General features: G+C 40.1%; 1 protein-coding gene across 1 annotated transcript in view; it reads right to left on the reverse strand.

The window, feature by feature from the left end:
- LOC149175887 (poly [ADP-ribose] polymerase 2-like) overlaps positions 1-25,487 on the reverse strand; it is a 445,779-nt gene that overhangs the window by 218,967 nt on the left and 201,325 nt on the right. The window contains exon 14 of the mRNA XM_089419780.1: positions 23,670-23,750. Coding sequence (XP_089275906.1) covers positions 23,670-23,750 — 81 coding nt within the window. The remainder of the gene's footprint in view (positions 1-23,669; positions 23,751-25,487) is intronic.

Genomic DNA, 25,487 nt, shown 5'->3' on the forward strand with positions numbered 1-25,487 from the left:
TTATTTTCAATTGAATGACAAGCTCAACTTGGCCTCTATATGCCAAGTCTCTTTTCCACTAACAAAAGGTTTGCAAGCATTCTTGTGTTCAAAGGATAGGTTGTCAACTCTATTGGAGTGTGAGGACTTCTTCGGTTGGAATAGTCACCTCCAAGGATATCAAAGATCCCACAAGTTGTCCAAGCCAACAATCTCATAAGACATCAAGAGATTTATTTAAGAGTGTTCTTGGAGGCAATTCAAGTTTGAAGAAAGGGCGCTGAAGCATAAGCTAAGTAACCCTTTTCCATTTGGAAACTCAAGTCCAAGGTTATTTGGGCTTTCCATTTGAAAGCATTTCACTTCATTCTAAGCAAAAAAACAATTTCATTTCTTAAAGAGCAATACTTTGAAGGCACTGGTTGTTTATGTATTTCATGTTTATCTTATGTGTTTATGGTTATTGCTCATATCAATTTTTCTTATAAATCTTAAAGAAATAATCTATTTAACTCTAACAATTCTCCTAGAAACTCACATTTTTTTTAACTTAAATTTTCATTAGGGACCACCCCCCTTAGCTAACCTAGGAGATAGCTCAAACGGAGAGAGTCAGGATTAGTGTAACAGCCCCTTCTCTGAGTTCCCTGCCAACAACCACACCTTGTGGGGTTGAAGGCTTTTCTCACTGACTTGTGGGTAGGTGTAGGCGGCAAGGTCAACATTTTTGGTGTCGTTGCCGGGAACAAGCTTTCTTGTACCTGAGAAATCGACTAATGTTTTGGTTTTATCATTTTTGAACTTTAGATTGAGATCCTTGCTCAAGTGGCGACTCCACCCAATCCAAATTTTGCAAGAGTCTCTACTAGGAGAAATTCAAGTGGTCTAATTAGCCCCTCTCCTGATCCTGAAAGGGTTTTTAGAGAGAGGTTGAATAGACTTTCTCGTAGTAGAGCTCTTGCTAGTCTTGGGCAAGAGGCTATTTCTGATATTCATTTGCTTTTTCAAGAACAAGTAGAGCCCAGCATCATGAATGATCTTTTTGCTCCTTGTGACTTCACTAACATAAATGGCTATCGTCAAAATATCTCTGACAACGCTATTGAAAACTTGTCTTCCTTTCAAGGAAACAATGCCATTAGTGCTACATCACATGTGAAAAACTTTAATGTTTGTATCTTTAAATTGTGTAACACTGCTAATTATGAGGATATGAAGATGAGACTTTTTGTTTTATCCTTAGAAGAGGATGCTCTTGATTGGCTCACTGAGCAACCTGCTAACTCATATAACTCTTTACAAGCATTCTAACTGCATTTTTAGATAAGTTTGGAGAGAAGAAGGAAAATAGGCATTTGATCAACGCCATTAGCAATATGAAGAAAAATGAAAACAAAACCATGGAGGAGTTTAACAAGAGATTCAATGGATTAGCAAAAAGGAAGCCTGCTACTATTAAACCTCCTGATGAATTTCTTTTACGCTCATATCTGGATGCTTTTGGTGTTGACACTGCTTATGAGTTAAGGAGAAAGGAGCCTGCGAATTTAGGTGCAGCTCAAACTGAAGCCTTAAAAATGGAAAATGTTAGAAAGCCATCAGGAAAGTCTGAACTTCCTGGTTTCACTAGAGGGCAATGTTGGAATTTCTAAGTCTAACTGTTAGAAACCCTTCATGTACTTTACTGATTTATTCCTACCTACTTGTTCTGTTAATTAACAAGTTATTTACCATGTAAATACTGGAAATAAATACAAGTACATGCTCAACACATTACAGATCATCAACTGAAGGAAACAAAACAAGCACACAAGTGACACCGTTGTTTTTGGACCAATGTCCCCAGAAAAACCCAATGCGGGAAAACCGATGCAGCTATCTGAGGGTTTTATTATTATGCAGTTTCTAAATACAATCTGGGCGTCAAAACCGGCTCACCCAATAGAGAATAATCCGGCTCACCCAATAGAGAATAATCTCGGCAGTAGTACCTCTCAGTCAGAGACAGATGTTCCAGCTGAAACCCCGGATAATCACTCCGACAGCTTTACAGCTCCAATCTGCCCCACGAAACCCCAGCGTCAACCTCTAGGGACTGCGTCAACCTCTAGGAATTGCATCAACCTCTCTGGCCCAGCATCAACCCAATAACCCCTGCGTCAGCCTCTGGAGGCACAGCGTCAACCTCTGGAGGCACTGCGTCAGCCCTTTGGCCCTCTGCGTCACACACGCTGGCCCTCTGAGGCAATACACAGCTCCTAGTTGGCTCTGCATGAACCCCTGGCTGGTTCCGCGTCCCTCACTCTCGGCTACTACGTTGATCCTCTTGGTGCTATCTCTGCCTCTCTACTTCTGTATTCACTGCCCCTCAGCTGCAACTCTGATCACTCTCTCGACTTCCTCAGCAAACCTAACCCCAGAAAGTCGAAATCTTGATCAACTCGGTGTGTTCTCCAAGTGGCCCTCAAGCCTCCTCTTGTACTTTTCTCATTTACAAATCAACGGCCAAAATTAAGTCCCTAGTCAACGGCTAAGGTTAGATATGGCTTGATCCATGACTTTTGGACCATTCTAACACAGTTTTCTATTAATTCACATTAATATTTTATTTTCCCTAAGTTTAGACTTAAGGACTCCATTAAAAATATTAATTATTTTAATATCTTCCAAATTGTTTAGAATCTAGCCAAATCTTTTCTGGGTATTGGAGATCTCATGTGCCTTAGCCTCTCCACCAATTTTCGTGGCTAGAGAACATCTGGTACTACCCCAAATCAACAGGCCATAAAAAACCGAATGATTCCAAAGGCAAGGCCAAAGAAGAGACTACACATGATCCTATTAAGGAGTTAACCCAACTCATCAAGAGCATGGAGGCAAATCACACCAGCCAAATGAATGTTATCCAAAATCGATTAGTGTCCGTGGAAAGAAATCAAGGTGGGAGATTCCCAAATAGATGAAATGATAGATGACAAAAGAGAGGACCTCCCAATGACCATAGGCCACCTAATCCACTCGAGTCTACAAACTTAGTTGATGATTCCATGCCCTATTGTAGACCTTGTCATGACATACATGATGAACTCATTTGTCCTTATGCAAGAAGGATCCTAGAAGGAGATATGATGGGAACAAGTGAACAAATTAATGTAGTTGGAAAAGAGCATCATTTGTCCTTGGAAAATTGGATGGGAGTTATGGACAGTAGTTAGAAGGTAAATAAAAAGTCTCCATCCTCCTATAGTATAAATAATTTTGAAGATTTGGATAGGATCACTAAATTATATGGAGAGAAGCCTTCATCAACTCAGATTTTAGAGATAGCCAACGATAAGGAAAGGGGAAAGAATAAAGAAAGAAATCATAATAAAACTTTCACTCCACCCACATCAAAGTTGAATATTGACTTGGGAGGATGGATTAATAATGCTAAGATTTTAGTTCATGTCACTAAAATCATGGAGATTCCCTCCCAACAATATAAATTGTTGAAAGCCATTGATGCTCCTAATGGAAAAGAAATGTCTAATTTTTCTAAGGATAGATATGAGGATGCCCCTCACTCTGCAAAGTAGTGATATGTGTAGAGATAACAGAGACCACCAACCTTTTTTCATCACTATGTTGGTCAATGGAATGCTTTTACACGATTGTATGTTTGACTTTGGGGCATCATCTTGTGTCATGACTAAGAAAGTCATGAATCAGTTAAATTTGAGGATTTCTAGACCCTACCACAACATTTGTGCAATGGATTCAAAGATCATTGAAGTGTGTGGTTTGATAAAAGATCTTCAAGTCCACTTAGTTGTACATCCTGACATTATGATCACCATGGATATTGTGGTGATTGATGTGCCCGATGCTTGGGGGATGTTATTGTCTAGAAAGTGGGGAGTTGATATTGGGGGTAGTTTGCAAATGGATTTAAATTATGCTACCATCCCTAATAGTGAGGGCATCATTGTTAAATTGGATAGGGAATTGGAGAGAAAGTTGCATATAGAAAATCCCAAGGAGCCTCATAATGAAATTGTGTATGAATATGATAACTTGGGAAACTATGCTATCCTGGCTAATTCTTTTCCTCCTTTGGAGAAGGAGGTGGATTGTAAGAAAGATTGAGTTTGGCACATGAATTTTGATGGTGCCCATTCTAGGTATAGTAAGGGTGCTGGAATTGTCCTTACCTCCCCTCTTGGTCACATATTCTAGTTTTCCTATAGATTGGAATTCAATGCAACCAACAACATAGCAGAGTATGAGGCTCTGTTGTTGGGTCTTGAGTTGGCAAAAAACTTGAGAATAAAGTTGCTTAGTATCAAGGGGGATTCTGATTTAGTCATTCTTCAAACTAAGAATCAATTTGCATGCAAGAATGATAGATTACAAAAATATCGAAATGTTGTTTGGGATAATATGGAATATTTTGACGCATTAGACCTTCAAACAATTCCTAGGGAAGGAAATAAACAAGTTGATGAGCTGGCTATTGCTGCATCTACATTACAACTTGGAGAGAACTTGGTGGATGATAAAATTAAGATGGAGATTATCTTTAGGCCATCAATTCCTGATAATCTAGAGCATTGGCAAATCTTCAATGATGAAAGCCAGGTGGTTCGTTTTTTAAATAACATGGAGGAATTTTCTGAATTTATGGCTGGCTACAAAGAGGAAGGATGTGATTATGAGTGTAATGTGGTGACAAATCCCACTTCTAGGGAACGTGTAGCCTTAGAGCAAGTGTTTGACAGAGATGATGCATCAAACAGAAAAGATGATAAGAAAATTGACCCAGGGGAATTCATTGAAGTGAATATTGGTACCCCTCATGACCCAAAGATTATTAAAATAGGCAACGGTACCAATGAGCAAGAAAGGAAGAATTTGATAAATGTACTTCATGAATATAGAGATGTTTTGGCTTTTTCATATGATGAGTTGAAAGGTTATAGGGAAGATGTTATGGAACATACTATCCCTCTTAAGGATGAAAATGCCAAACCCTTTAGGTAGAAACTTAGGCAAATCAATCCTAAGTTAGCGCCCTTGGTGCAAAAGGAATCGCAAAAGATGCTTTAGGCTGGTATTATTGCTCACACTAGGCATTCCACATGGTGTTCAAACTTGGTTATTGTGACAAAGAAGAATGGATCAATCAAGCTATGTGTAGACTTTCAAAATCTTAATTTAGCCTGTAAAAAAAATAATTACCCTTTACCTAATATGGAAACATTATTGCAAAGGGGAACAGGATCTGGAATGATGTCTTTGTTTGATGGATTTTCAGGATACAACCAAGTCTTGGTGAAAGAAGGAGGATAGACATAAGACAACATTCACCACACCATGGGGTACTTTTGAATATTTGATGATGCCTTTTGGATTAATGAATGATGGAGCAACTTTTCAAAGGGCTATGGACTATGCCTTTAAGGGCCTAATTGGGAAATTTATTGAGATCTATCAAGATGATTTAACTGTTTTTTCTAAAAATGGAATTTCCCATATAGACCACCTAAGGCAAATGTTTGATAGGTGTAGAGAGTATGGAATATCCTTAAATCCTGCTAAATCTATTTTTGGAGTGATTGAAGGGAAGTTGCTTGGTCACATCATTTCAAAGGATGGGATCAAGATTGACCCTGAAAGAATTGAGGCTATTCAAAAGATTCCTTTGCCTCATAATATTAAAACCCTTCAATCCTTCTTAGGAAAGATTAATTTCCTTAGAAGGTTCATTCCAAATTATGTTGAGATAGCCAAACCCATCCAAACCCTCTTAATAAAAGATGTTAAGTTTGTTTGGGGAAATGAGGGTAGAAAAGGTTTTCGGGAAATAAAGGATTCTATTGTCAAAGCACCTATTCTAATAAGCCCTGATTATTCAAAGGAGTTTTTGATTTTGTCTTTTGCATCCGAAGATGCTATCGCTGGGGTGTTGCTTCAAAAGAATAATGAAGGGCATGAGCAGCCTATTGCTTTTAAGAGTAGGTCCCTTCAAGGGTCTGAGTTGAAGTATAGCACCATGGAGAAGCAAGCTTATGCTTTAGTTAAGTCTCTTAAACAGTTCAGAGTTTATGTGGGGTATTCTAGGATAATTGCATTTGTTCCCCACTCTGTTGTAAAGGATATTTTAGTCCAAGTTGATTGCTTAGGAACTCGAGCTAGGTGGGTCTCAAAGATTCAAGAGTATGATTTGGATATTAGACCTACCAAGCTTGTGAAAGGCCAAGGATTGGCCAAAATCTTGACTAAAGGAAATGAGAAAGCGATAGGAATGATTTGTCAAAATGATTTGGAATTAACTTCATTAGAACTTCAAAGATTGGGTCAACTTGAATGGTATAAAGACATTATTTATTATTTGCAAAATTTGTCATGTCCTAACCATTTAGTTGGCCATAAGAGAAGAGCATTAAGGGTTAGAGCAACTATGTATTGCATTTTGAAGGATGGTCTGCGTTGGAGAAATCCAGAGGGGGTAATATTTAGGCGTGTTGATGAAGTTGAAGCCAAAATGCTTCTATCTGAGTTTCATTCAGTATTTTGTGGAGGGCATTATGCTACTAAGACTACTACCCACAAAATCTTGAGGGCTGGTTATTTTTGGCCTTTTATTTTTGTTGATGTGCACAAGTATGTTAGAGGTTGCCAAGCTTGTCAACTATTCACTCGGAAGCAAAAGTTAGTCCCTTTGCCTCTTTAGCCTGTGGTCGTGGAGGCTCCCTTTCAACATTGGGGGCTAGATTTTATAGGAAAATTTAATGAAAATTCGAGTAATGGCTACTCATGGATTATAACTACCACTAATTATTTTACTAAATGGGTAGAGGTCATCCCTACAAAACACGCCATCGACAAAGTAGTGATAGATTTTCTTGAAGATAAGATTATCACTCGTTTTGGTGTCCCTACCAAGATTACTACCGACAATGCCAAGGCTTTTAGCTTTGTTGAAGTCTCATCGTTTTTCTTGAAGTATGGCATTGTCTTATCCCATTCATCAAACTACTATCCTTAGGGTAATGGCTTAGCAGAGTCTAATAATAAGAATTTGATAACCATAATCAAGAAGATAGTAGGGGATAACAAACGGGCATGGGATAGTAAAATTAAATATGCTTTGTGGGCTGATAGGATTACAAAGAAGAGTTCTACTTGGAAGAGTCCCTTTGAGTTAGTTTATGGCTTGGATGTTACCCTTCCTATGCATTTGAGGCTACCAGCTTACCAATTGCTACAAAGTTTTACATCTGATAAAGATGTTGTGCAATGTAGGATTGACCAAATTGTAGAATTGGATGAAACCAGAAGAAGAGCCTTTGAGCATTGTTGTAAAAACCAATCTAAGGTAAAAAGAAATTTTGACAAATCATCTACGTATAGAATGTTTTCTAACAATGACATGGTTTTGTTATGGGATCGCAGGAATGAAAAGCCAGGAAATCATGGTAAGTTTGACAGTTTGTGACTTGGACCATACATTATCAGGGAAGCAGTTGGACAAAATTCCTACCATTTGAGCACTTTGGATGGAGAACCACTCGAGTTACCTGTGAACGGCCAACTGCTCAAATTGTTCTACAAAGAAAATATCTGATGCCATGGGGCATATTTTTGTATCATATCTCTAACCTTATCTAGTGTCATTTTTGTTTAATTAGTTTTATTTTATGAATAAATTGGCATTTATGCTCTTAGAATAAATTTCCATTTCTTTGCTTCTGTACTTTAGTTCATTTTATGATATTTTGAATGGATACTGTTGATATATCTCTTTCGTCGGTTGATGCAAATTCCAGGTTCTTGCACACTATCACTTTGTATCTAGCATGCATCCCCACATGGAGCCAAATGTTGACCACTGGAGTGGCACCTCATGATTATATGAAGACTCCATGCCAAAGGATAATCTAGAGGACACTTGTACCATTAGATATCATCAGTCAACAGAGTTTTTTAACTCTACTTCTATCTTCTCATCATTTTTTTTGTACCCAGAGTCCACACCCTGCAGGGAATTGTAACAAGTGATACTAGTAATGATGAGTTTTTGAGTATGTAACAGGCCTAGGGTGTTGGGACTCGATCAGCAAACAAGTACACCTTGGAGTGTTATTTTTATCCAGTTAATTATTCATTTCTTTCAGAGGAGGATAATTTTCTGGGTTTTTCACTCATTTTTTACCCCAAAGCCGAGGCGACGGTTTGAAGGTTGAGTCCCTAACACATCTTAGTGTTTAGAGTTGATGTATATTAGCATACTAGATCATACAAAAAAAAAATTGTAGAATTTGGCTAGGTCTAAGTAGGAATTTTTAAGAATTAAAAATTTCCCGCAAAAAGGGACTTTTTAATTATTTTCTATGTAATGATGTAAATAAGTGGCCTTGGGAAATGTCTGGGGTGTGTGACTACTCGAAATTCATCCTCAGAGACCTAGCATTATCCTAGGACCCACTTTCGAGGTGGAAAAAACGACTTATAGTCCCTCAAAGGCCGATTTTTCTAATGACAGTGGCAAAAAAAAAAACAATAATTAGAAAAATTTCTAAATTTTTCCAAAGTCAAAGAAAGTCAACCAAATGACATGGCGATCAAAGATGATGTGATAATTATGTGGGGCCCACCACATGAAGCCACAACTCAAGTCAAAAGCATAAGTAATAGTCAAATGGTCCAACCATGAGTTCACAAGGCACAATGAAAAGTTTTTTTTATATGTTGAAATATATGGTGCACATCAAAAAGTTTAAAGGGGGACAAAATATATGACATGGCAGCCACATGAGGCCCACAAGTAGTGGGGGACAAATCAGCCAAGTTATCGATTAGTGTTGGAGGTCCACAAATTAGCAAAAAGAGTTCAAAAAATCAGTTTTAAAATGTAACAGATTTGGAAAAGTTTAAGTGGGGACAGAACTGCCACATGGGACAGTTCTTGTCCCCCACTTACTCCCACTAACAGCCAATGAAAAAGCTAGATATGCAGATCTGTTTGGGAGTTAACACAGCAGTCAACGCTGCCAGCCCACATGAGGATATACGCACAGCAATTAAGGTTACACGCGGGCAGCCACATGCAGTTCACTACAACACTCTACAGGCAGTTATATGTTGATGATAACACATAAATTTCTACACATGGCCAGCAAGAGGATATGTTGATCCTCACAAGGAATACATACAGCAAATCTGAAGATATTCGATGGACAGTCAAGCAGCCACTTGGAAATTCATTGGAGCAATGAGATCTTCACCATTGCTACACTTGTCATTGGAATTTTCCTTGGGATCATCTCCCATTTTCTTATTTAAATGAGCTTTGGCTCTCATCTTTATATATAGAACGAGCTGTTGGGCTTGCAGAGACTCTGCTGGATTTTGTATTCATCTTTTATATAAATAAAAAAATTCTTTGGGGTTACTAGCTTTTCTTGTGGTGCATTCTTTGGTTGATGAGGTATACTTGTTTCATTTGATGTTATTATTCATTTGATTTTACATTTCTATCTAGTTTTTTGTGCATTTGTCTAAGGGCATTATTGTCTAGGGAGGAGAGATTTGTAGCTATCTCAAATCTCCTTTCGGCTTGGTATATTTTGTGCTCTTGTTGTAGCTTGTTATTTTCAATTGAATGACAAGCTCAACTTGGCCTCTATATGTGTTAAGATTAGGTATGTTCTATGCTGGAGCAATTTATTTAATTTCTTTTCCATATTAGCAATCACATCAGCATAAAGTAAATTGCAGATAGAACATAAATATAAATCACAGAAGACAAGCCAAGGCAAGAGGACACAAGATATGGCGCAAGCCAGGGACAAAGCCCACAATGTGTGGGGAAACCCTTTGATCAAATCTTCTTTTATCTTCGAAGTTCAGCAGAGAAAGAGAGAGAGAGTACATTTACAACAGAAGTCAACACTTTGACTTGTCTAGATCTGAGCATAGATCATCTCCTATAACAATGAAATCAGTTGAAGACATTCTGCTTCAACTGATCCTCCAAGGTGACTCCTTCACCTATCATCATCCTACATCAGGTTCTCAAGCTGCACCACTGCATACTGCATCATGATAGTCATCCTGCTTCATGCTGCCCATGCTTATGATTGCACTCATCATGGTGTTGTCCATGATCCATGTATCATTGTGCTACCCATGCAAATTAAATCATAGCTACATACTTATGATAATACGTCCTTCTGCCTGCATAAATATTTATTGCCATAACCTGCATATATATACATTGCCATGTATATATGTTGTACTGCAAATTTGCCTGTGTATGTGAGCATAGGTCAGAATATATGAGTCTTCATATACAGCATATCACTCTCCACATACATACATAGCGTATAACTTGTATCACCCCAACATATATATTGTGAGTGACCATGCTGCCAGATCTAGGGCCTGCGTTTATATATCTACGTGGTATATCATATGACTGCATTCTATATCATATAACCTGCGTGATATATCACCAAGTCTTCCCAGCATGTCATGACTGTCCACCGTTTCATGACATCCAGCGAATTCAATATATCGTTATATATGCGTTCCAATGTATATGACTGTTGCGTTTACAATGTATATGACTGCGTTCCAATGTGTTCCTTACCTTGCTGCCTTGACTGCATTCAATATGAATGTGCTGCGAATATTTCCACCTGCGTGTTGGGGACAGCGTATGAGTGTTCTGGCTGCGTGTTGGGGACAGCATATGAGAGCTCATAACTTTTCCTTTGCGTGTTAGGGTTTCTGCGTTCTAGACTGCGATTCTCCTAACCTTGATAGCGGCTCCATTCACCTGCAACTACACCTCAGGACTGTGACTGCGGCTACCATGCATTGATGGTGGCTACACCTCAGGACAGCGGGATTATGACCACAACTTGACTGCGTCCTTTTATTCCTGCAGCCACCGTTTATGTTACAACCTGTAAGTGCCTCAAGAACGGTGTTTGCCATGGCTTGCGTATATATGTATATCTTGCTGCGTTGTATCATAGCCTACGTATAGATGTTTCCATAGACATGAATTAGAGCATCACTTTGAGGGCAACACGTTGACTGTGATTAGAGCTTTATCTGCAGCTAGGGCTTCTTCTAGGCCAGCACATTCTTTTGGTTTTCTCCTTCTCCAAAAACCCAAGACGTGGAGAGGAGATCACCTCAAGAATGTGTGCAAATGATATCAAATCCTCATCTATTTATACCAAAATGAGGATGATGAATAGACACGTCGGTTGGGCTTCTAGAGCCTACATAAGAGCTGGTCGGCTTGATAATAATTACATAAACAAAATAAATTCATATCTCCATAAATACTTATCGGAATCGGATGATCTTTGGATCAATCCTACACCTCTCGACGAGAGGGATCCAATAAAAATATCAGCTACCATAAATAAGCCGACCCACATGGAGTTTGGCCCTAGTTGCCAATTTAACACTCCCTCTCAACTAGGGAGAACTCCATCCGCTGATCCATATGTACGACTGTACTATCTCTGCCATTAGTGCCTTGCACTACTCTGCCTAGCTCTGCTCAGCTCTACTGACTTTGCTCTGCTCTGCTCAGCTCTGCTCTGCTCTGCTCAGCGCTGCTGGCTCTGCTAGCTCTGCTCTGCGCTGTTGGCTCTGCTAGCTCTGCTCTGCTCAGCTCTGCTCAGCGCTGCTGGCTCTGCTAGCTCTGCTCTGCTCAGCTCTGCTTAGCGCTGCTAGCTCTGCTAGCTCTGCTCTGCTTAGCTTTGCTCAGCGCTGCTGGCTCTACTAGCTCTGCTCTACTCAGCTCTGCTCAGCGCTGCTGGCTCTGCTAGCTCAGCTCTGCTCAGCGCTGCTGGCTCTGCTAGCTCAGCTCTGCTCAGCGCTGCTGGCTCTGCTAGCTCTGCTGAACTATGAAGAAGAAGAATTGGTCGAGAATGTCTCATACCATTCTCCACTGACCCGAAGTCAGACTCAGAGTGCGTACCACTGGTCCCAGACCAGTATCGCAGGCTCAGAGAGTGTACTATTGGTCCCAGACCAGTCTCAACCGACCCGAAGTCAGTGTCATAGTATGTACGACTCTCACTGGTCCCAGACCAGTCCTGCACTGACACGAAGTCAGTCTCGGAGCCGACCTGAAGTCAGCGTCATAGCATGTACAACTCCTACCACTGGTCCCAGACCAGTATCGCAGGCTCAGAGAGTGTACTACTGGTCCCAGACCAGTCTCAACCGACCCAAAGTCAGCGTCATAGTATGTACGACTCTCACTGGTCCCAGACCAGTCCTGCACTGACATGAAGTCAGTCTCGGAGTATGTACCACTGGTCCCAGACCAGTCTCAGCCGACCCGAAGTCAGCGTCATAGCATGTACAACTCCTACCACTGGTCCCAGACCAATATCGCAGGCTCAGAGAGTGTACTACTGGTCCCAGACCAGTCTCAACTGACCCGAAGTCAGCGTCATAGTATGTACGACTCTCACTGGTCCCAGACCAGTCCTGCACTGACATGAAGTCAGTCTAGGAGTATGTACCACTGGTCCCAGACCAGTCTCAGCCGACCCGAAGTCAGCGTCATAGCATGTACAACTCCTACCACTGGTCCCAGACCAGTATTGCAGGCTCAGAGAGTGTACTACTGGTCCCAGACCAGTCTCAACCGACCCGAAGTCAGCGTCATAGTATGTACGACTCTCCTGGTCCCAAACCAGTATTACTGATCCCAGATCAATGGAGGTCATCCTAGCGTAGGGAGTACGGTAGATACAACGATGCATCCATCGGTACTACTATGGTCCCTAACTTCATTTCCCTGCTCATTGATCAGATGAGAGGTACTTCCCATGAGTCCCAAACTGCATGGGTAGGATGCCTCGACAGGAGAACTTAATCAATCCTGTCCTCACAGGAGAAAACATCAATCCTGCTACAATCGCCATGGAGAACACATCAATCCACGCCTCACAGGAGAACTAATCATCCTGCTACACAAGAGAGCGAATCATCTTGTCCCACAAGAGAGCGAATCATCTTGTTCTAGTGCGCACCACCAGGGGAGGGTGAGTCACCCTGTGGTCATATGTTGCTCCAGTAGAACTGCAAGCCCCCCAAAGCTCCCAGAGCTCAATGTATGCAACATGCAGGACCGTTTTACAAGGATCTCTCGATGACTCCAAGTCGTTCGGGAAAATCACAAATTTGATCTTTCCTCCGGGCTCTGTCCTGTACATCATCTCAGTTCGATGGAGCCTCCTTGATCATCGACTTACCATATCCCAGATAAGGCAGTATTTGATGTCTATCTGCTGGAGCAATTGTCGAATACGAGATTCCTCAATAATCGAATCCCACCTCTAGTTGTCATAGAGAATCACAGTGGTATTCATCATGTGTACAAACAGCTCACTGAAGAGCTTCAACAACCAGACTACCTCACAGAAGGCCATACTATCAGCAATGTATTCTGCCTTGGCGGTGCTCAGAGTCACCGACTTCTACTTCCTACTCATCCAGGATATCGAGGCAGATTCCAAAGAGACAGCGCTCAGAAGTGCTCTAGTGATCATACTGTCTGCCCACTCATCATTCGAATAATCATGTGGGTTCATATTTCCGACAGTGTATCTCAATTCATGAGAGATTGTGCCCTAAAGATATCTCAGAAGATTCTTGGCACCAATCCAGTGAGGCTCAACCAAATATGAGCTCACCATGCTAACTGCAACACAGATGTCTGGACGGAGGTTCTCCAAGAACATCAACGCGAATGAGTTTATGAAACTCAGAGGCATTTCCCAAATCAGGTCCGACATCACTACCATATAACTTCTGAAAGTTAAGATCCTTGAGGTAGTCATAGGCTTGCAGCTTATCTTTCCACATTCAGAATCCAACTCCCTCTGTCTCCTATAAATGAGAGGGTCTGCACCTGTCAGACATAGGTGCCGGTACGAGAGGTTTATCATCCACAACCTTCGAGTAATGGTTTGGATCGGTTTCACTCCTAGTGAATCTCAGCTGCATTAGACAGCTATCAATCCTCTCATACTACGCCCGAGGTGTTTTACTTCAAGCCATAGAGGGCTTTCTTCCACCTGTATACATGAGATTCCCGATCATGAGTCTCAAACTCCTTGGGTTGTTCCAAGCCTGTGGACCTGCTGCATGAGGGGAATGATCCCCTTATAATATTTTCCTACGGCACATTTCAGACATGTACCTTCATGCTCCTTTTTGAATTCAGGCATCCTAGTCACCATCTGACTCACAGACCTCCGGTGCTAAGTCAATGGACATGGTCCCCAATGGACTTCCTGCAACTTGATACAACCCTGAACTCAAAAACATATTTGAAAGATCTATTTTCAAACACGTACCTTTCCATCGATAAGTGCCACCCTGTAACCTTTGACTTCCATTTCCGAGATGGACATCAGGTTCTTCTTGCGATCAGGTACATAGAAGAGATTCAGGGGTTCCTTGCTTTTGTGGAAGAGTCGACCATTTCCTTGATGACCTGCATTACCAGTCATTCCTTTGATCATTGAAAATGTCCCAGGAATGATTGTTATCTTCATCAAGAGATGTGTCTCTGCCATTCGGACACTCCTTCGCATAACGGCTGAACTTATTTCAATAAGGCATCCGCCTTTCCTTCCACCCTTAGATCTGAACTTCCCAATGAAGTGATCTTTAGATGGGTCATCAGAAACTTCGCTATGCCACCATTCTGATAACATTCTCTGCTTCGACTTCACCCTAGGTGAATTATGAGGAACCCATTGATCCTTCTGTCTTGTCCCAACTGTCTTCGGTGATTGCTCTTTCACTCTTGCTTGGGCATTGTCTTCACCTCAGCTCTGATACCATGTTAAGATTAGGTATGTTCTATGCTGGAGCAATTTATTTAATTTCTTTTCCATATTAGCAATCACATCAGCATAAAGTAAACTGCAGATAGAACATAAATATAAATCACAGAAGACAAGCCAAGGCAAGAGGACACAAGATATGGCGCAAGCCAGGGACAAACCCCACAATGTGTGGGGAAACCCTTTGATCAAATCTTCTTTTATCTTCAAAGTTCAGCAGAGAAAGAGAGAGAGAGTACATTTACAACAGAAGTCAACACTTTGACTTGTCTAGATCTGAGCATAGATCATCTCCTATAACGATGAGAGCAGTTGAAGACATTCTGCTTCAACTGATCCTCCAAGGTGACTCCTTCACCTATCATCATCCTACATCAGGTTCTCAAGTTGCACCACTGCATACTGCATCATGATAGTCATCCTGCTTCATGCTGCCCATGCTTATGATTGCACTCATCATGGTGTTGTCCATGGTCCATGTATCATTGTGCTACCCATGCAAATTAAATCATAGCTGCATCCTTATGATAATACGTCCTTCTGCCTGCATAGATATTTATTGCCATAACCTGCATATATATACCTTGCCATGTATATATGTTGTACTGCAAATTTGCCTGTGTATATGAGCATAGGTCAGAATATATGAGTCTTCATATACAGCATATCACTGTCCACATACATACACAGCGTATAACTTGTATCACCCCAACATATATATTGTGAGTGACCACGCTGCCAGATCTAGGGCCTGCGTTTATATATCTACGTGGTATATCATATGACTGCATTCTATATCATATAACCTGCGTGATATATCACCAAGTCTTCCCAGCATGTCATGACTGTCCAGCGTTTTATGACCATCCAGCGAATTCAATATATCGTTATATATGCGTTCCAATGTATATGACTATAACCTGCGTTTACAATGTATATGACTGCGTTCCAATGTGTTCCTTACCTTGCTGCCTTGACTGCGTTCAATATGAATGTGCTACGAATATTTCCACCTGCGTGTTGGGGACAGCGTATGAGTGTTCTGGATGCGTGTTGGGGACAGCATATGAGAGCTCATAACTTTTCCTTTGCGTGTTAGGGTTTATGCGTTCTAGACTGTGATTCTCCTAACCTTGAAAGCGGCTCCATTCACTTGCAACTACACCTCAGGACTGTGACTGTGGCTACCATGCATTGACGGTGGCTACACCTCAGGACAGCGGGATTATGACCACAACTTGACTGCGTCCTTTTATTCCTACAGCCACCATTTATGTTACAACCTGTAAGTGCCTCAAGAATGGTATTTGCCATGGCTTGTGTATAAATGTATATCTTGCTGCGTTGTATAGTTGTTTCCATAGACATGAATTAGAGCATCACTTTGAGGGCAACACGTTGACTGTGATTAGAGCTTTATCTGTAGCTAGGGCTTCTTCTAGGCCAGCACATTCTTTTGGTTTTCTCCTTCTCCAAAAACCCAAGACGTGGAGAGGAGATCACCTCAAGAATGTGTGCAAATGATATCAAATCCTCATCTATTTATACCAAAATGAGGATGATGAATAGACACGTCGGTTGGGCTTCTAGAGCCTACATAAGAGCTGGTCGGCTTGATAATAATTACATAAACAAAATAAATTCATATCTCCATAAATACTTATCGGAATCGGATGATCTTTGGATCAATCCTACACCTCTTGACGAGAGGGATCCAATAAAAATATCAGCTACCATAAATAAGCCGACCCACATGGAGTTTGGCCCTAGTTGCCAATTTAACAATATGCCAAGTCTCTTTTGCACTTACAATTGGTTTGCAGGCATTCTTGTGTTCAAAGGATAGGTTGCCAACTCTATTGGAGTGTGAGGACTTCTTCGGTTGGAATAGTCACTTCCAAGGATATCAAAGATCCCACAAATTGTTCAAGCCAACAATCTCATAAGACATCAAGAGATTTATTTAAGAGTGTTCTTGGAGGCAATTCAAGTTTGAAGAAAGGGAGTTGAAGCATAAGCTTAGTAACCCTTTTCCATTTGGAAACTCAAGTCCAAGGTTATTTGGGCTTTCCATTTGAAAGCATTTCATTTCATTCTAAGCAAAAAAGACAATTTCATTTCTTAAAGAGCAATACTTTGAAGGCATTGGTTGTTTATGTATTTCATGCTTCTCTTATATGTTTATGGTTATTGCTCATATCATTTTTGCTTATAAATTTTAAACAAATAATCTATTTAACTCTAACAATTCTCCTAGAAACTCACATCTTTTTTAACTTAAATTTTCATTAGGGACCACCCCCCTTAGCTAACCTAGGAGATAGCTCAAACAGAGAGAGTCGGAATTAGTGTGACAACCCCTTCTCTGAGTTCCCTGCCACCAACCACACCTTGTGGGGTTGAAGGCTTTTCTCACTGACTTGGAGGTAAGTGTAGGCGGTAGGGTCAACAATACCAATGGATGAAACAAATAAGTGTGAATGGATGGAGGAAAAATCAAATGTGTAGTATCAAATCTCTGTGTGGTTTCCTTTCCCCACTTACTTTCTGTTAGTTTTTGTAGCATCGAATGTGTTCTGGCCTTGAAATTTCGTGGAGAAGCTAGAATACATGAGATATCCAAAACCCATAAATCGTTTCTCGAAATTCCACCTAGATATGACTTAATTAGATTATTAGTTAGTTTTTAAATATTTCCTAAGTCTAAACTTCGAGAATATGACTAATTAATCAAAATTAATTAAGTTATGGTGTGAATGTTCTAGAAACTCACACGAATCGACTTCAACTTAATCCTAACCATCAATTAAGATCTAATATTGGTCGTTGAAGTCGCAACAGAGGATTATAAGAAGAAGTCGATGGGGCTTAGAGAAATCACTGGAGAAGTTCGATTTCATGAGCAGGTCAATTTCCAGAGTAGCGGCAGTCAAATGCTGGAGAGAGAGCCAGTGAGATCGAAGCAATAAGAGAGGGCCAAAGACAGTGGAGCTGGAGGAAGGATTCCAGTTCCAGTGAGTGCATTTACAGAGAGGCAAGTGAGCCGCGGTGAGGTTGACGCAAAGCAACACAGTAGCCTCTAGAGGCAATTTTGAAACTGCTAGGGAAAACTGAGTTTCAGTGCCAAAAGCTGGACAGAGGTTCTAGAGGCCAAGAGAGACATTTTCCCAAACAGCGACAGACCAGACGGCTTGAGGAGAAGCTAGTTCGAACTGAGTGCAGAAGGGACTGCGCTAGGATGATGCAGTAGCTACACAGAGCTAGTTTGGATGCCTCAATCTTAGCTGAGGTCAAACCCCGAATTTGCTTGTGGAGTGAGGGGATTTCCTCACTAGATTTTTCTTGCCAGTTTTTCTCTATAGGATGCCAATTCCGGCATCTAGTGGTACTCAGATTATTTCACTGTTGCTTAATAACAAAACCCTTAGCTGCTACACTGGTTTTCCCAAGTTGGGTTTTTCCACGGACATTGGTCCAAAAATAATTATGTAAATTTGTGTGTGCTAGCATTTCTTCCAGCATTTATTTCTTCCGCAACTTATTTGTGGAGGTTGTAGTGTGGTTGATTCAGTATTTGTAACAAACAGTAAATGAACTGTTAAAAAAAAATTTAACAATTAGGAGAATTATTTCCAGTTGCTACAATAGAATTCGGGTTTTCGAATTTTCACATGGTATCATAGCGCAGATGATCAGCTGGAGAGCTCAGTAGCAAAGGAAGAGGGAGTTTCGTTGTTCATTGACGGGTAGCAAATCAAAACCCCAGAGGCAGCGCAGTTACCTTGGCCAAGATTTCGAATTTCTTGAGGAGAATCGATTTTCCTGAGAGAGGGATTGAAAAATTCGATCTCTCCAGATCAAGGGATTCCAGAGGCAGAGGGAGTAGCGAATATCTTTTTTGCAGAGCAGTTCTCTAGTTGGACACTAGTTTTGCAACAGTTTGCTAGAGTAGAACTAGCGTCGGGTGGAAGAAGAGCACACACTGAGGGAAAATTTTCCTCAGGGAAATTCTAGTCTCAAGAAGTTCAATTTCCCTTGCAGATCAGCAGTCGTTGTGAGTAGAGTTTCTCACTCCAAAAGGGAGTGTGAGTAGCCTAGCAGCAGCTGAGCAAAAGGGAAGAGGAGATTTTCGACATTATCTGAGATGACCATTGTTGGGCTTCGCGATCAGGACAAGTTGGATGGTGCTTCCAGCTATGTCATCTAGAAGGCAAGGATGTCCTTCCTTTTGGATGAATATGGTCTGAAACCATTCATAAATGCAATGGTAGTTATCCCCATAGATGCAGATCAGCTAAAGGAGTATAAAGAGGAGATGGAAAAGGCAAAGAGGTTGATCGTTTATGGTGTTCGGGATCACATTGTATCACACATAGCGGCCCAAGGGACGGGCAAAGAGATGTGGGATACACCTTCCACTATGTACCAGGACACTTCCGAACAACGAAGATGTACGTAGAGGAGAAGCTGAGATGCACCAGGATGCAAAAAGGGGAACGCATAGACCCCTTCCTCACCACGGTTCAAGGGATTTGGGATCAGTTGTTCGTTGTTGGGGCAACGCCTCAACCCATAGAGCTAGTGCGATTGGCACTAAATAGTGTCTCAGAGGAGTGGCAAGTATTTGTCCAAAGTATCTTGGGCAAAGAAACCGTGCCAAGGTGGGACAATATGTGGGCTGATTTGCAACAGAGGAGTTGAGACGAGACCTAGTGAAGAAATCCATCAGTGGCAGTCGCAGCGGATTGAAGCAGGTGAAGGAGGAGGACAATATGGCCCTCGCATCAAAGGCTCCCAGTCAGGGACAGGGGGGAGCAGCGTAACAAAAGGACCTGTCGAATGTCAAGTGCTTCAGATGTGGTGAGCTTGGTCACTACAGCACCCAGTGTCCTCTCAGGAGGAAGGACAAGGAGGAGAAGCAGGACCAGCAAGCAGCATCAGTAGAGATCGATAGGTTGTCCTCCAGGCTGGAGGAAGACTTCTCCATGTTTGCTGACATATCCCCAGGAGTGAAGTGGGGTGACTTGGTTTTGTAGCCCCAAGGTGCTACAGATTGGCAGGATTATTGAGGAGATCCACCTCTTGAATCAATACCTTGCTATAGGTGCCCACAATAATCAGTTGCACGATGGATCAGTGACAGTAGATGCAATCAGATGCCAAAGTGAAAAATGCAGAGTCTAGTTGTAGTCAAATGCTTAGGAGTGGAGTGCAGAGTTAGTAGCAGTGCAGAGTCAGCAGCAACGCAGATGCCTCAGTGACAGCGCAGATACTAGCAGCAGTCAGAGACTCGAGTGACAGATGTATCATACTGATCACAATTGATTCAATATTTAGGATGCTTTTCAGTTGCAGATGTTGCAATTGCAGCAGCAACAGATGGAGAGGGAGTTGCAATGCAAATGCATTGTTGGCAGTAGGGTGAGCAGCAACACAAATGTAGCGTATATCAGAGTTGCGCAGTGGTTGGTGGGCAGTAGCAGCCAGACATCAGCAGCGTGACAGGAGATGATGCAGAGACAGAGTGTTGCTATAGGGGGCAGCAACACTAAAACACATTCCTTGCTAAGAGCGAGTGTTAATTTTTGTAGCATCAGATGTGTTCTAGCCTTGAAATTTTGTGGAGACATTAGAATACATGAGATCTCCAAAACCCAGAAATCATTTCTAGAAATTCCACCTAGAAATGACTTAATTAGATTATCAGTCAGTTTTTAAATATTTCTTAAGTTTATATATTATTAGTCGGTTTTTAAATATTTCTTAAATTTATAGATTATTAGTCAGCTTTTAAATATTTCTTAAGTTTATAGATTATTAGTCAGTTTTTAAATATTTCCTAAGTCTAAACTTCGAGAATATGACTAATTAATCAGAATTAATTAAGTTATGGTGTGAATGATCTAGAAACTCACACAGATCGACTTCAAGTTAATCCTAACCATCGATTAAGATCTAATCTTGGTCGTTGAAGTCTCAACAAAGTATTATAAGAAGAAGTCGATGGGGCTTGGAGAAATCACTAGAGAAGTTCGATTTCATGAGCAGATCGATTTCCAAAGTAGCTGCAACCAGTTGCCAGAGAGAGAGCCAGTGAGATCGAAGCAGTAAGAGGGGCAGAGACAGTGAAGTCAGAGGAAGGATTCCAATTCCAGTGAGTGCATTTGTAGAGAGGCAAGTGAGCCACAGTGAGGCTGACACAGAGCAACGCAGTAGCCTTTAGAGGTAATTTCAAAACTATTAGGGAAAGCTAAGTTTCAATGCCAGAAGTTGGCAACAGGTTCCGGAGGCTAGCAGAGACATTTTCCCAGACAGCGGCAGACCAAACAGCTTGAGGAGAAGTTGGTTCGAGCTGAGTGCAGAAGGGACTGCGCTAGGGTGACGCAGTAGCTGCACAGATCCAGTTTGGACAACTCAATTTGAGCTAAGGTCAAAGCCCAGATTTGCCTGTGGAGTGAAGAGATTTCCTCACTAGATTTTTCTTGCCAGTTTTTCTCTGTAGGATTGCTAGTTTTGGCATCCAGTGGTACTCAGATTATTTCACTACTGCTTAATAATAAAACCCTCAGTTGTTGCACTAGTTTTCCCAAGTTGGGTTTTTCTGGGGACATTGGTCCAAAAATAAATGTGTAAATTTATGTGTACGCTAGCATTTCTTCCAGTGTTTATTTCTTCCGTAGCTTATTTGCGTAGGTTACAGTGTGATTGATTCAGTATTTTCTGTAGCAAATAGTAAATAAATTGTTAAAAAATAATTTAACAATTAGGAGAATTATTTCCAGTTGCTACAATAGAAATCGGGTTTCCGAATTTTCACACCTTCCACATGCTTAATTTTGTATGGGGAAATCCTTGTAGCATGTCATGAATGCCTTGTACTAAACCATATGTCATTTGGATATCATAATGAGGATTTAGCCTTGTTATTTCCATTGATCTTATGCTAACTTTCATATAATAATCCCAATTTTCTGCTAGATTAACATAACGTCACATTCATGGAAAATGCTTATGTATGGAACTTGTAGCCTTCCAAGGTAATTTTCTATGACAAAAATCAACAAGCTAAGACTGATTTGTGGCATCCATAGCACCCTCAATTAGCTTACAATTTCATGCACTTTCGCTCTTTGATCTGTACTCCAATGACTCCATTTTCCCAAGATGTGATTAGGAACTTGAACTTGGAGATTTCCTTCATCTTTCCCTTTTCACACCACTCATTAATCCATTATACTACTACCACTCATTTTGCTTAGGCTAACTCTTCACTAAATCACCTTGTGCCTCCACTCCATAACCTTAGCAATCCTACCTTTTAAGGAAAACCCATTTGAGTTGTAGAAGAGCTAACCAAAAGAGAAAGGAAGAGCTATTGAGCTGACAATGCATAGCCTTCTTGATTTTCACAAGAGTAGCCCCTTTATGGTTGGAACTCTACCTCATTTGGTGATGCTAGATTATGTTGTAACAAAGCCTACTAACTATCATGAGAGAATGGTCAAGCTCTTTCTTTGCTTATTGGCGCTCACAAGCACATGGACATAAGCCTCTTTTCCATGACTATTGTCCTTTATTGAAGACTATCCATTGACCATTTGTGTAGCTTATGGTCATTTAAACTTATGTTTGTTTTATCGATTCCGTGGAGATTTATGTGGAAGTATTTGGCAGGTTATAGTTCTAAACATGTACTCTTTGATGAGAACTTGAGAGCACTTCATATAGTCAAGATTCAACATCACAGTGGTAATTGTCTAGAGATAAGTATGTTTATTAGCAGTACTTTCATATTGAAGGCGTATTTCCCAAATTGTTGTTAAAGATCAAATTTGTTAAATTGCACACCTTCTTAGTAATGAAGTTAGTTGTTATTAAAGGGGGATTACCAAAATGTCCTTAACATAAGCTTAAGGGAAGATGCTAGTATATAGTCTTGACTTGGGATTAATTTTTATCACAGATGTTAATATTAGTATAATATTTTATACTAATAATCAATATATCTTATTATATTAATATAATATAATAATATAATGTGGAGGTATGACTGAAAGGTCATGACCCCCTCTATATTTCACTACATACATGGTGTTCAATCCTTTGCATTATATCAACATGAAAGTTTTGAGCTTTTGAAATTTTCCCTATGGGCACATTCGTGTGTATTTAGTGGGAATAATTGTGCATTCAATCCTAATGCTTAACGCTATGTTATGATTATCTGATATAGTCATGATCTTTCATTATGAGTAACCGGCCAGGTATATCAAAGTAACATGGCTAGGAGGAGATAAATGCAAGCAACCCCATCTTTCTTTGACCCTATCTTTCTTTGACCATACTCATTTCAATTCCAATGGAAGACCCATGTTCTCAATTTCACTAAGAAATGTTAACCAATAATATATATGAGAAAACAGTGTAATGATATTTGATGGTGAGACTCATACAAGAAATAAAAACAAAAATTCAGAGTATCCATACCCTAGATATAGTCCGTCTTTGATGTTGAGTTTCATTAGCTATCACGTGTGTATGTTGTGTGTGTGTGAGAGAGAGAGAGAGAGATAAGCAATGAAACTCAAAATCAAATATCATTACAATATTTTCTCATACAATAAATATAAATAGAAACTTTCAGGGAACCATGGCCTAGATATAGTCCAAAATCTCCTTTTCAAAATAGACAGTTTCTAACTTGCTATACATAATGTAAAGACAACTATAGTGGCCTTTTTATTGTTAATCAAACTTCAATAGGAGAACCAATATTTAAAAATGTATAAAGTTTGAAATAGAATTTGGTACCAACACCACATCTTCAGAATCTCCATCCAACGGAAGAATATTGCAACGAAGTCGTTTATAATGAGAATATAGAGGATCTTCCTGCAGATATAAAATCATTGAATCAAATTAAAGAAATGCACGTTCAACATATATTTGAAGTAATCAATTCATATACAACCTAATAAGAGCTGCAAAACTAAGTCATCCTTTGAAAGTTAGGACATGAAACATCAATCAACACATAATGCACGTGGAAAATCAAACTTGCACTACTTCATGAATACAAAAATTCATAGTCCTGCAAAGGCAAATGTAAAAATCATGTATTATATCAAAGAATAAAAGTAATATCATAAGGACTTTTCTTCAAGCACCTTTAAGAATTCATTAGAAGGAACACTTAGAGGAATATACTCTAGAAAATGAAACATCTAGGATGTGTCACGAAAAGCTCAAATTTTGAAATAAAATTATTTTTTATAGTACTCATCAAATATCATTACAATCACAATTCCTCACAATTGCAATGTTTTTTCCTATAGACACCTGAAAAACCAGCACAATTTGTTAAACTTTTCCTTGTCATCCTTGGATAAATTTTACCTTTTCGATTGTTTGGTAGGCAGGGCTACTTTGTATGTTGCATTGCATTTTAAAAATGAGTGACAAGGAAACTAATTTCAATCATAGTTGGATGACACCCTAAAATTTCAGCTGAACTCAAACCATGACAAATTTCCCAAGTAGATTCTCAACAATGTAATCAAGTTTGTCAATTTGACCACTCTCAAAAGTTGTTAACAAAAGCAGCTGCTGAAAATAGAAACTTCTAAATTAACAACTTCTCAAATTTGAACTCATGCACATATCCCAAGAGGGTGTCCAAATCTATGATCAGATACCGGAAAAATATAACTCTACAAAAACCTCCCATACATGTTCTAAATGCTGCAGTTAACCTGCAAGTATAGGGCAGCTGCTCCACTAAAGCTTTGTCCATCAATTGTACAAATATATATGTCTGATCTTCGCATCTTCTCAAGAATAGTTCTACAGAAAACACTGGAAAAACAACAAAATACAACCGGGTGCCAAATCTGAAAAGGCACTCATTCACGGATCAACCAACAAATCCATTTTGTAGTGTATACAAACAAAATAAGATGGCACTCAAGTTGTATTTTCAAGAAATCTAATCTGGGTGCTAACAAGATGGATAGAGGATAACTATTTTCCACCTTTATTATTGTTCAGGATTTAGCATTCGTTGCAACATCATCCTTAATCTCCAAATCTTGTGCACGAGTTCTTCAAGTGATGCAAGCATGACCACTTTTACTTTTCTCCTATAACAAGGTAACAACACTTCAGTGAACCGTCTTTCTTCAATTCACTCATTTGCATATATGTGAATCTTTTCATTAAAGCTCCCATCCTTAATGGTAAAAACAAATAGTTTTTTTCCAATCATGTGTCAACTCATGGATCTTGTCCTCAACTTTACCATCATCTTGCCACACCTTCTCTAATTGATCTAAACCTCCCAAAAGATCTCAACCTTTGGTAAAAGGATTCACTAAGAAACCCTTGTACAACCTATCAGTAACATCTCAAAAGGTAGATATGAATGCTTGAATCTAATACCTCTAGTCCATTTGGAAATATTTTTCTTCACGTGGTTCAAATACATTAGTGACATGTATGGTATTCCTTCCCATTGTTACTGAAGTCACCAACTTTTATCGGTCATCCAAGCTTGCACTCATAGTGCCTATCTTTTTCCCTTTCAATAACACTTTCCTACAAAGCCTGTTTCCAGTTCCTTTTACTTTATAA

This window comes from Pinus tabuliformis, chromosome 4_1 (assembly GCF_031772625.1).
Source record: "Pinus tabuliformis cultivar Carrire ecotype Pingquan chromosome 4_1, CPIR1, whole genome shotgun sequence".
NCBI lineage: Eukaryota > Viridiplantae > Streptophyta > Pinopsida > Pinales > Pinaceae > Pinus > Pinus tabuliformis.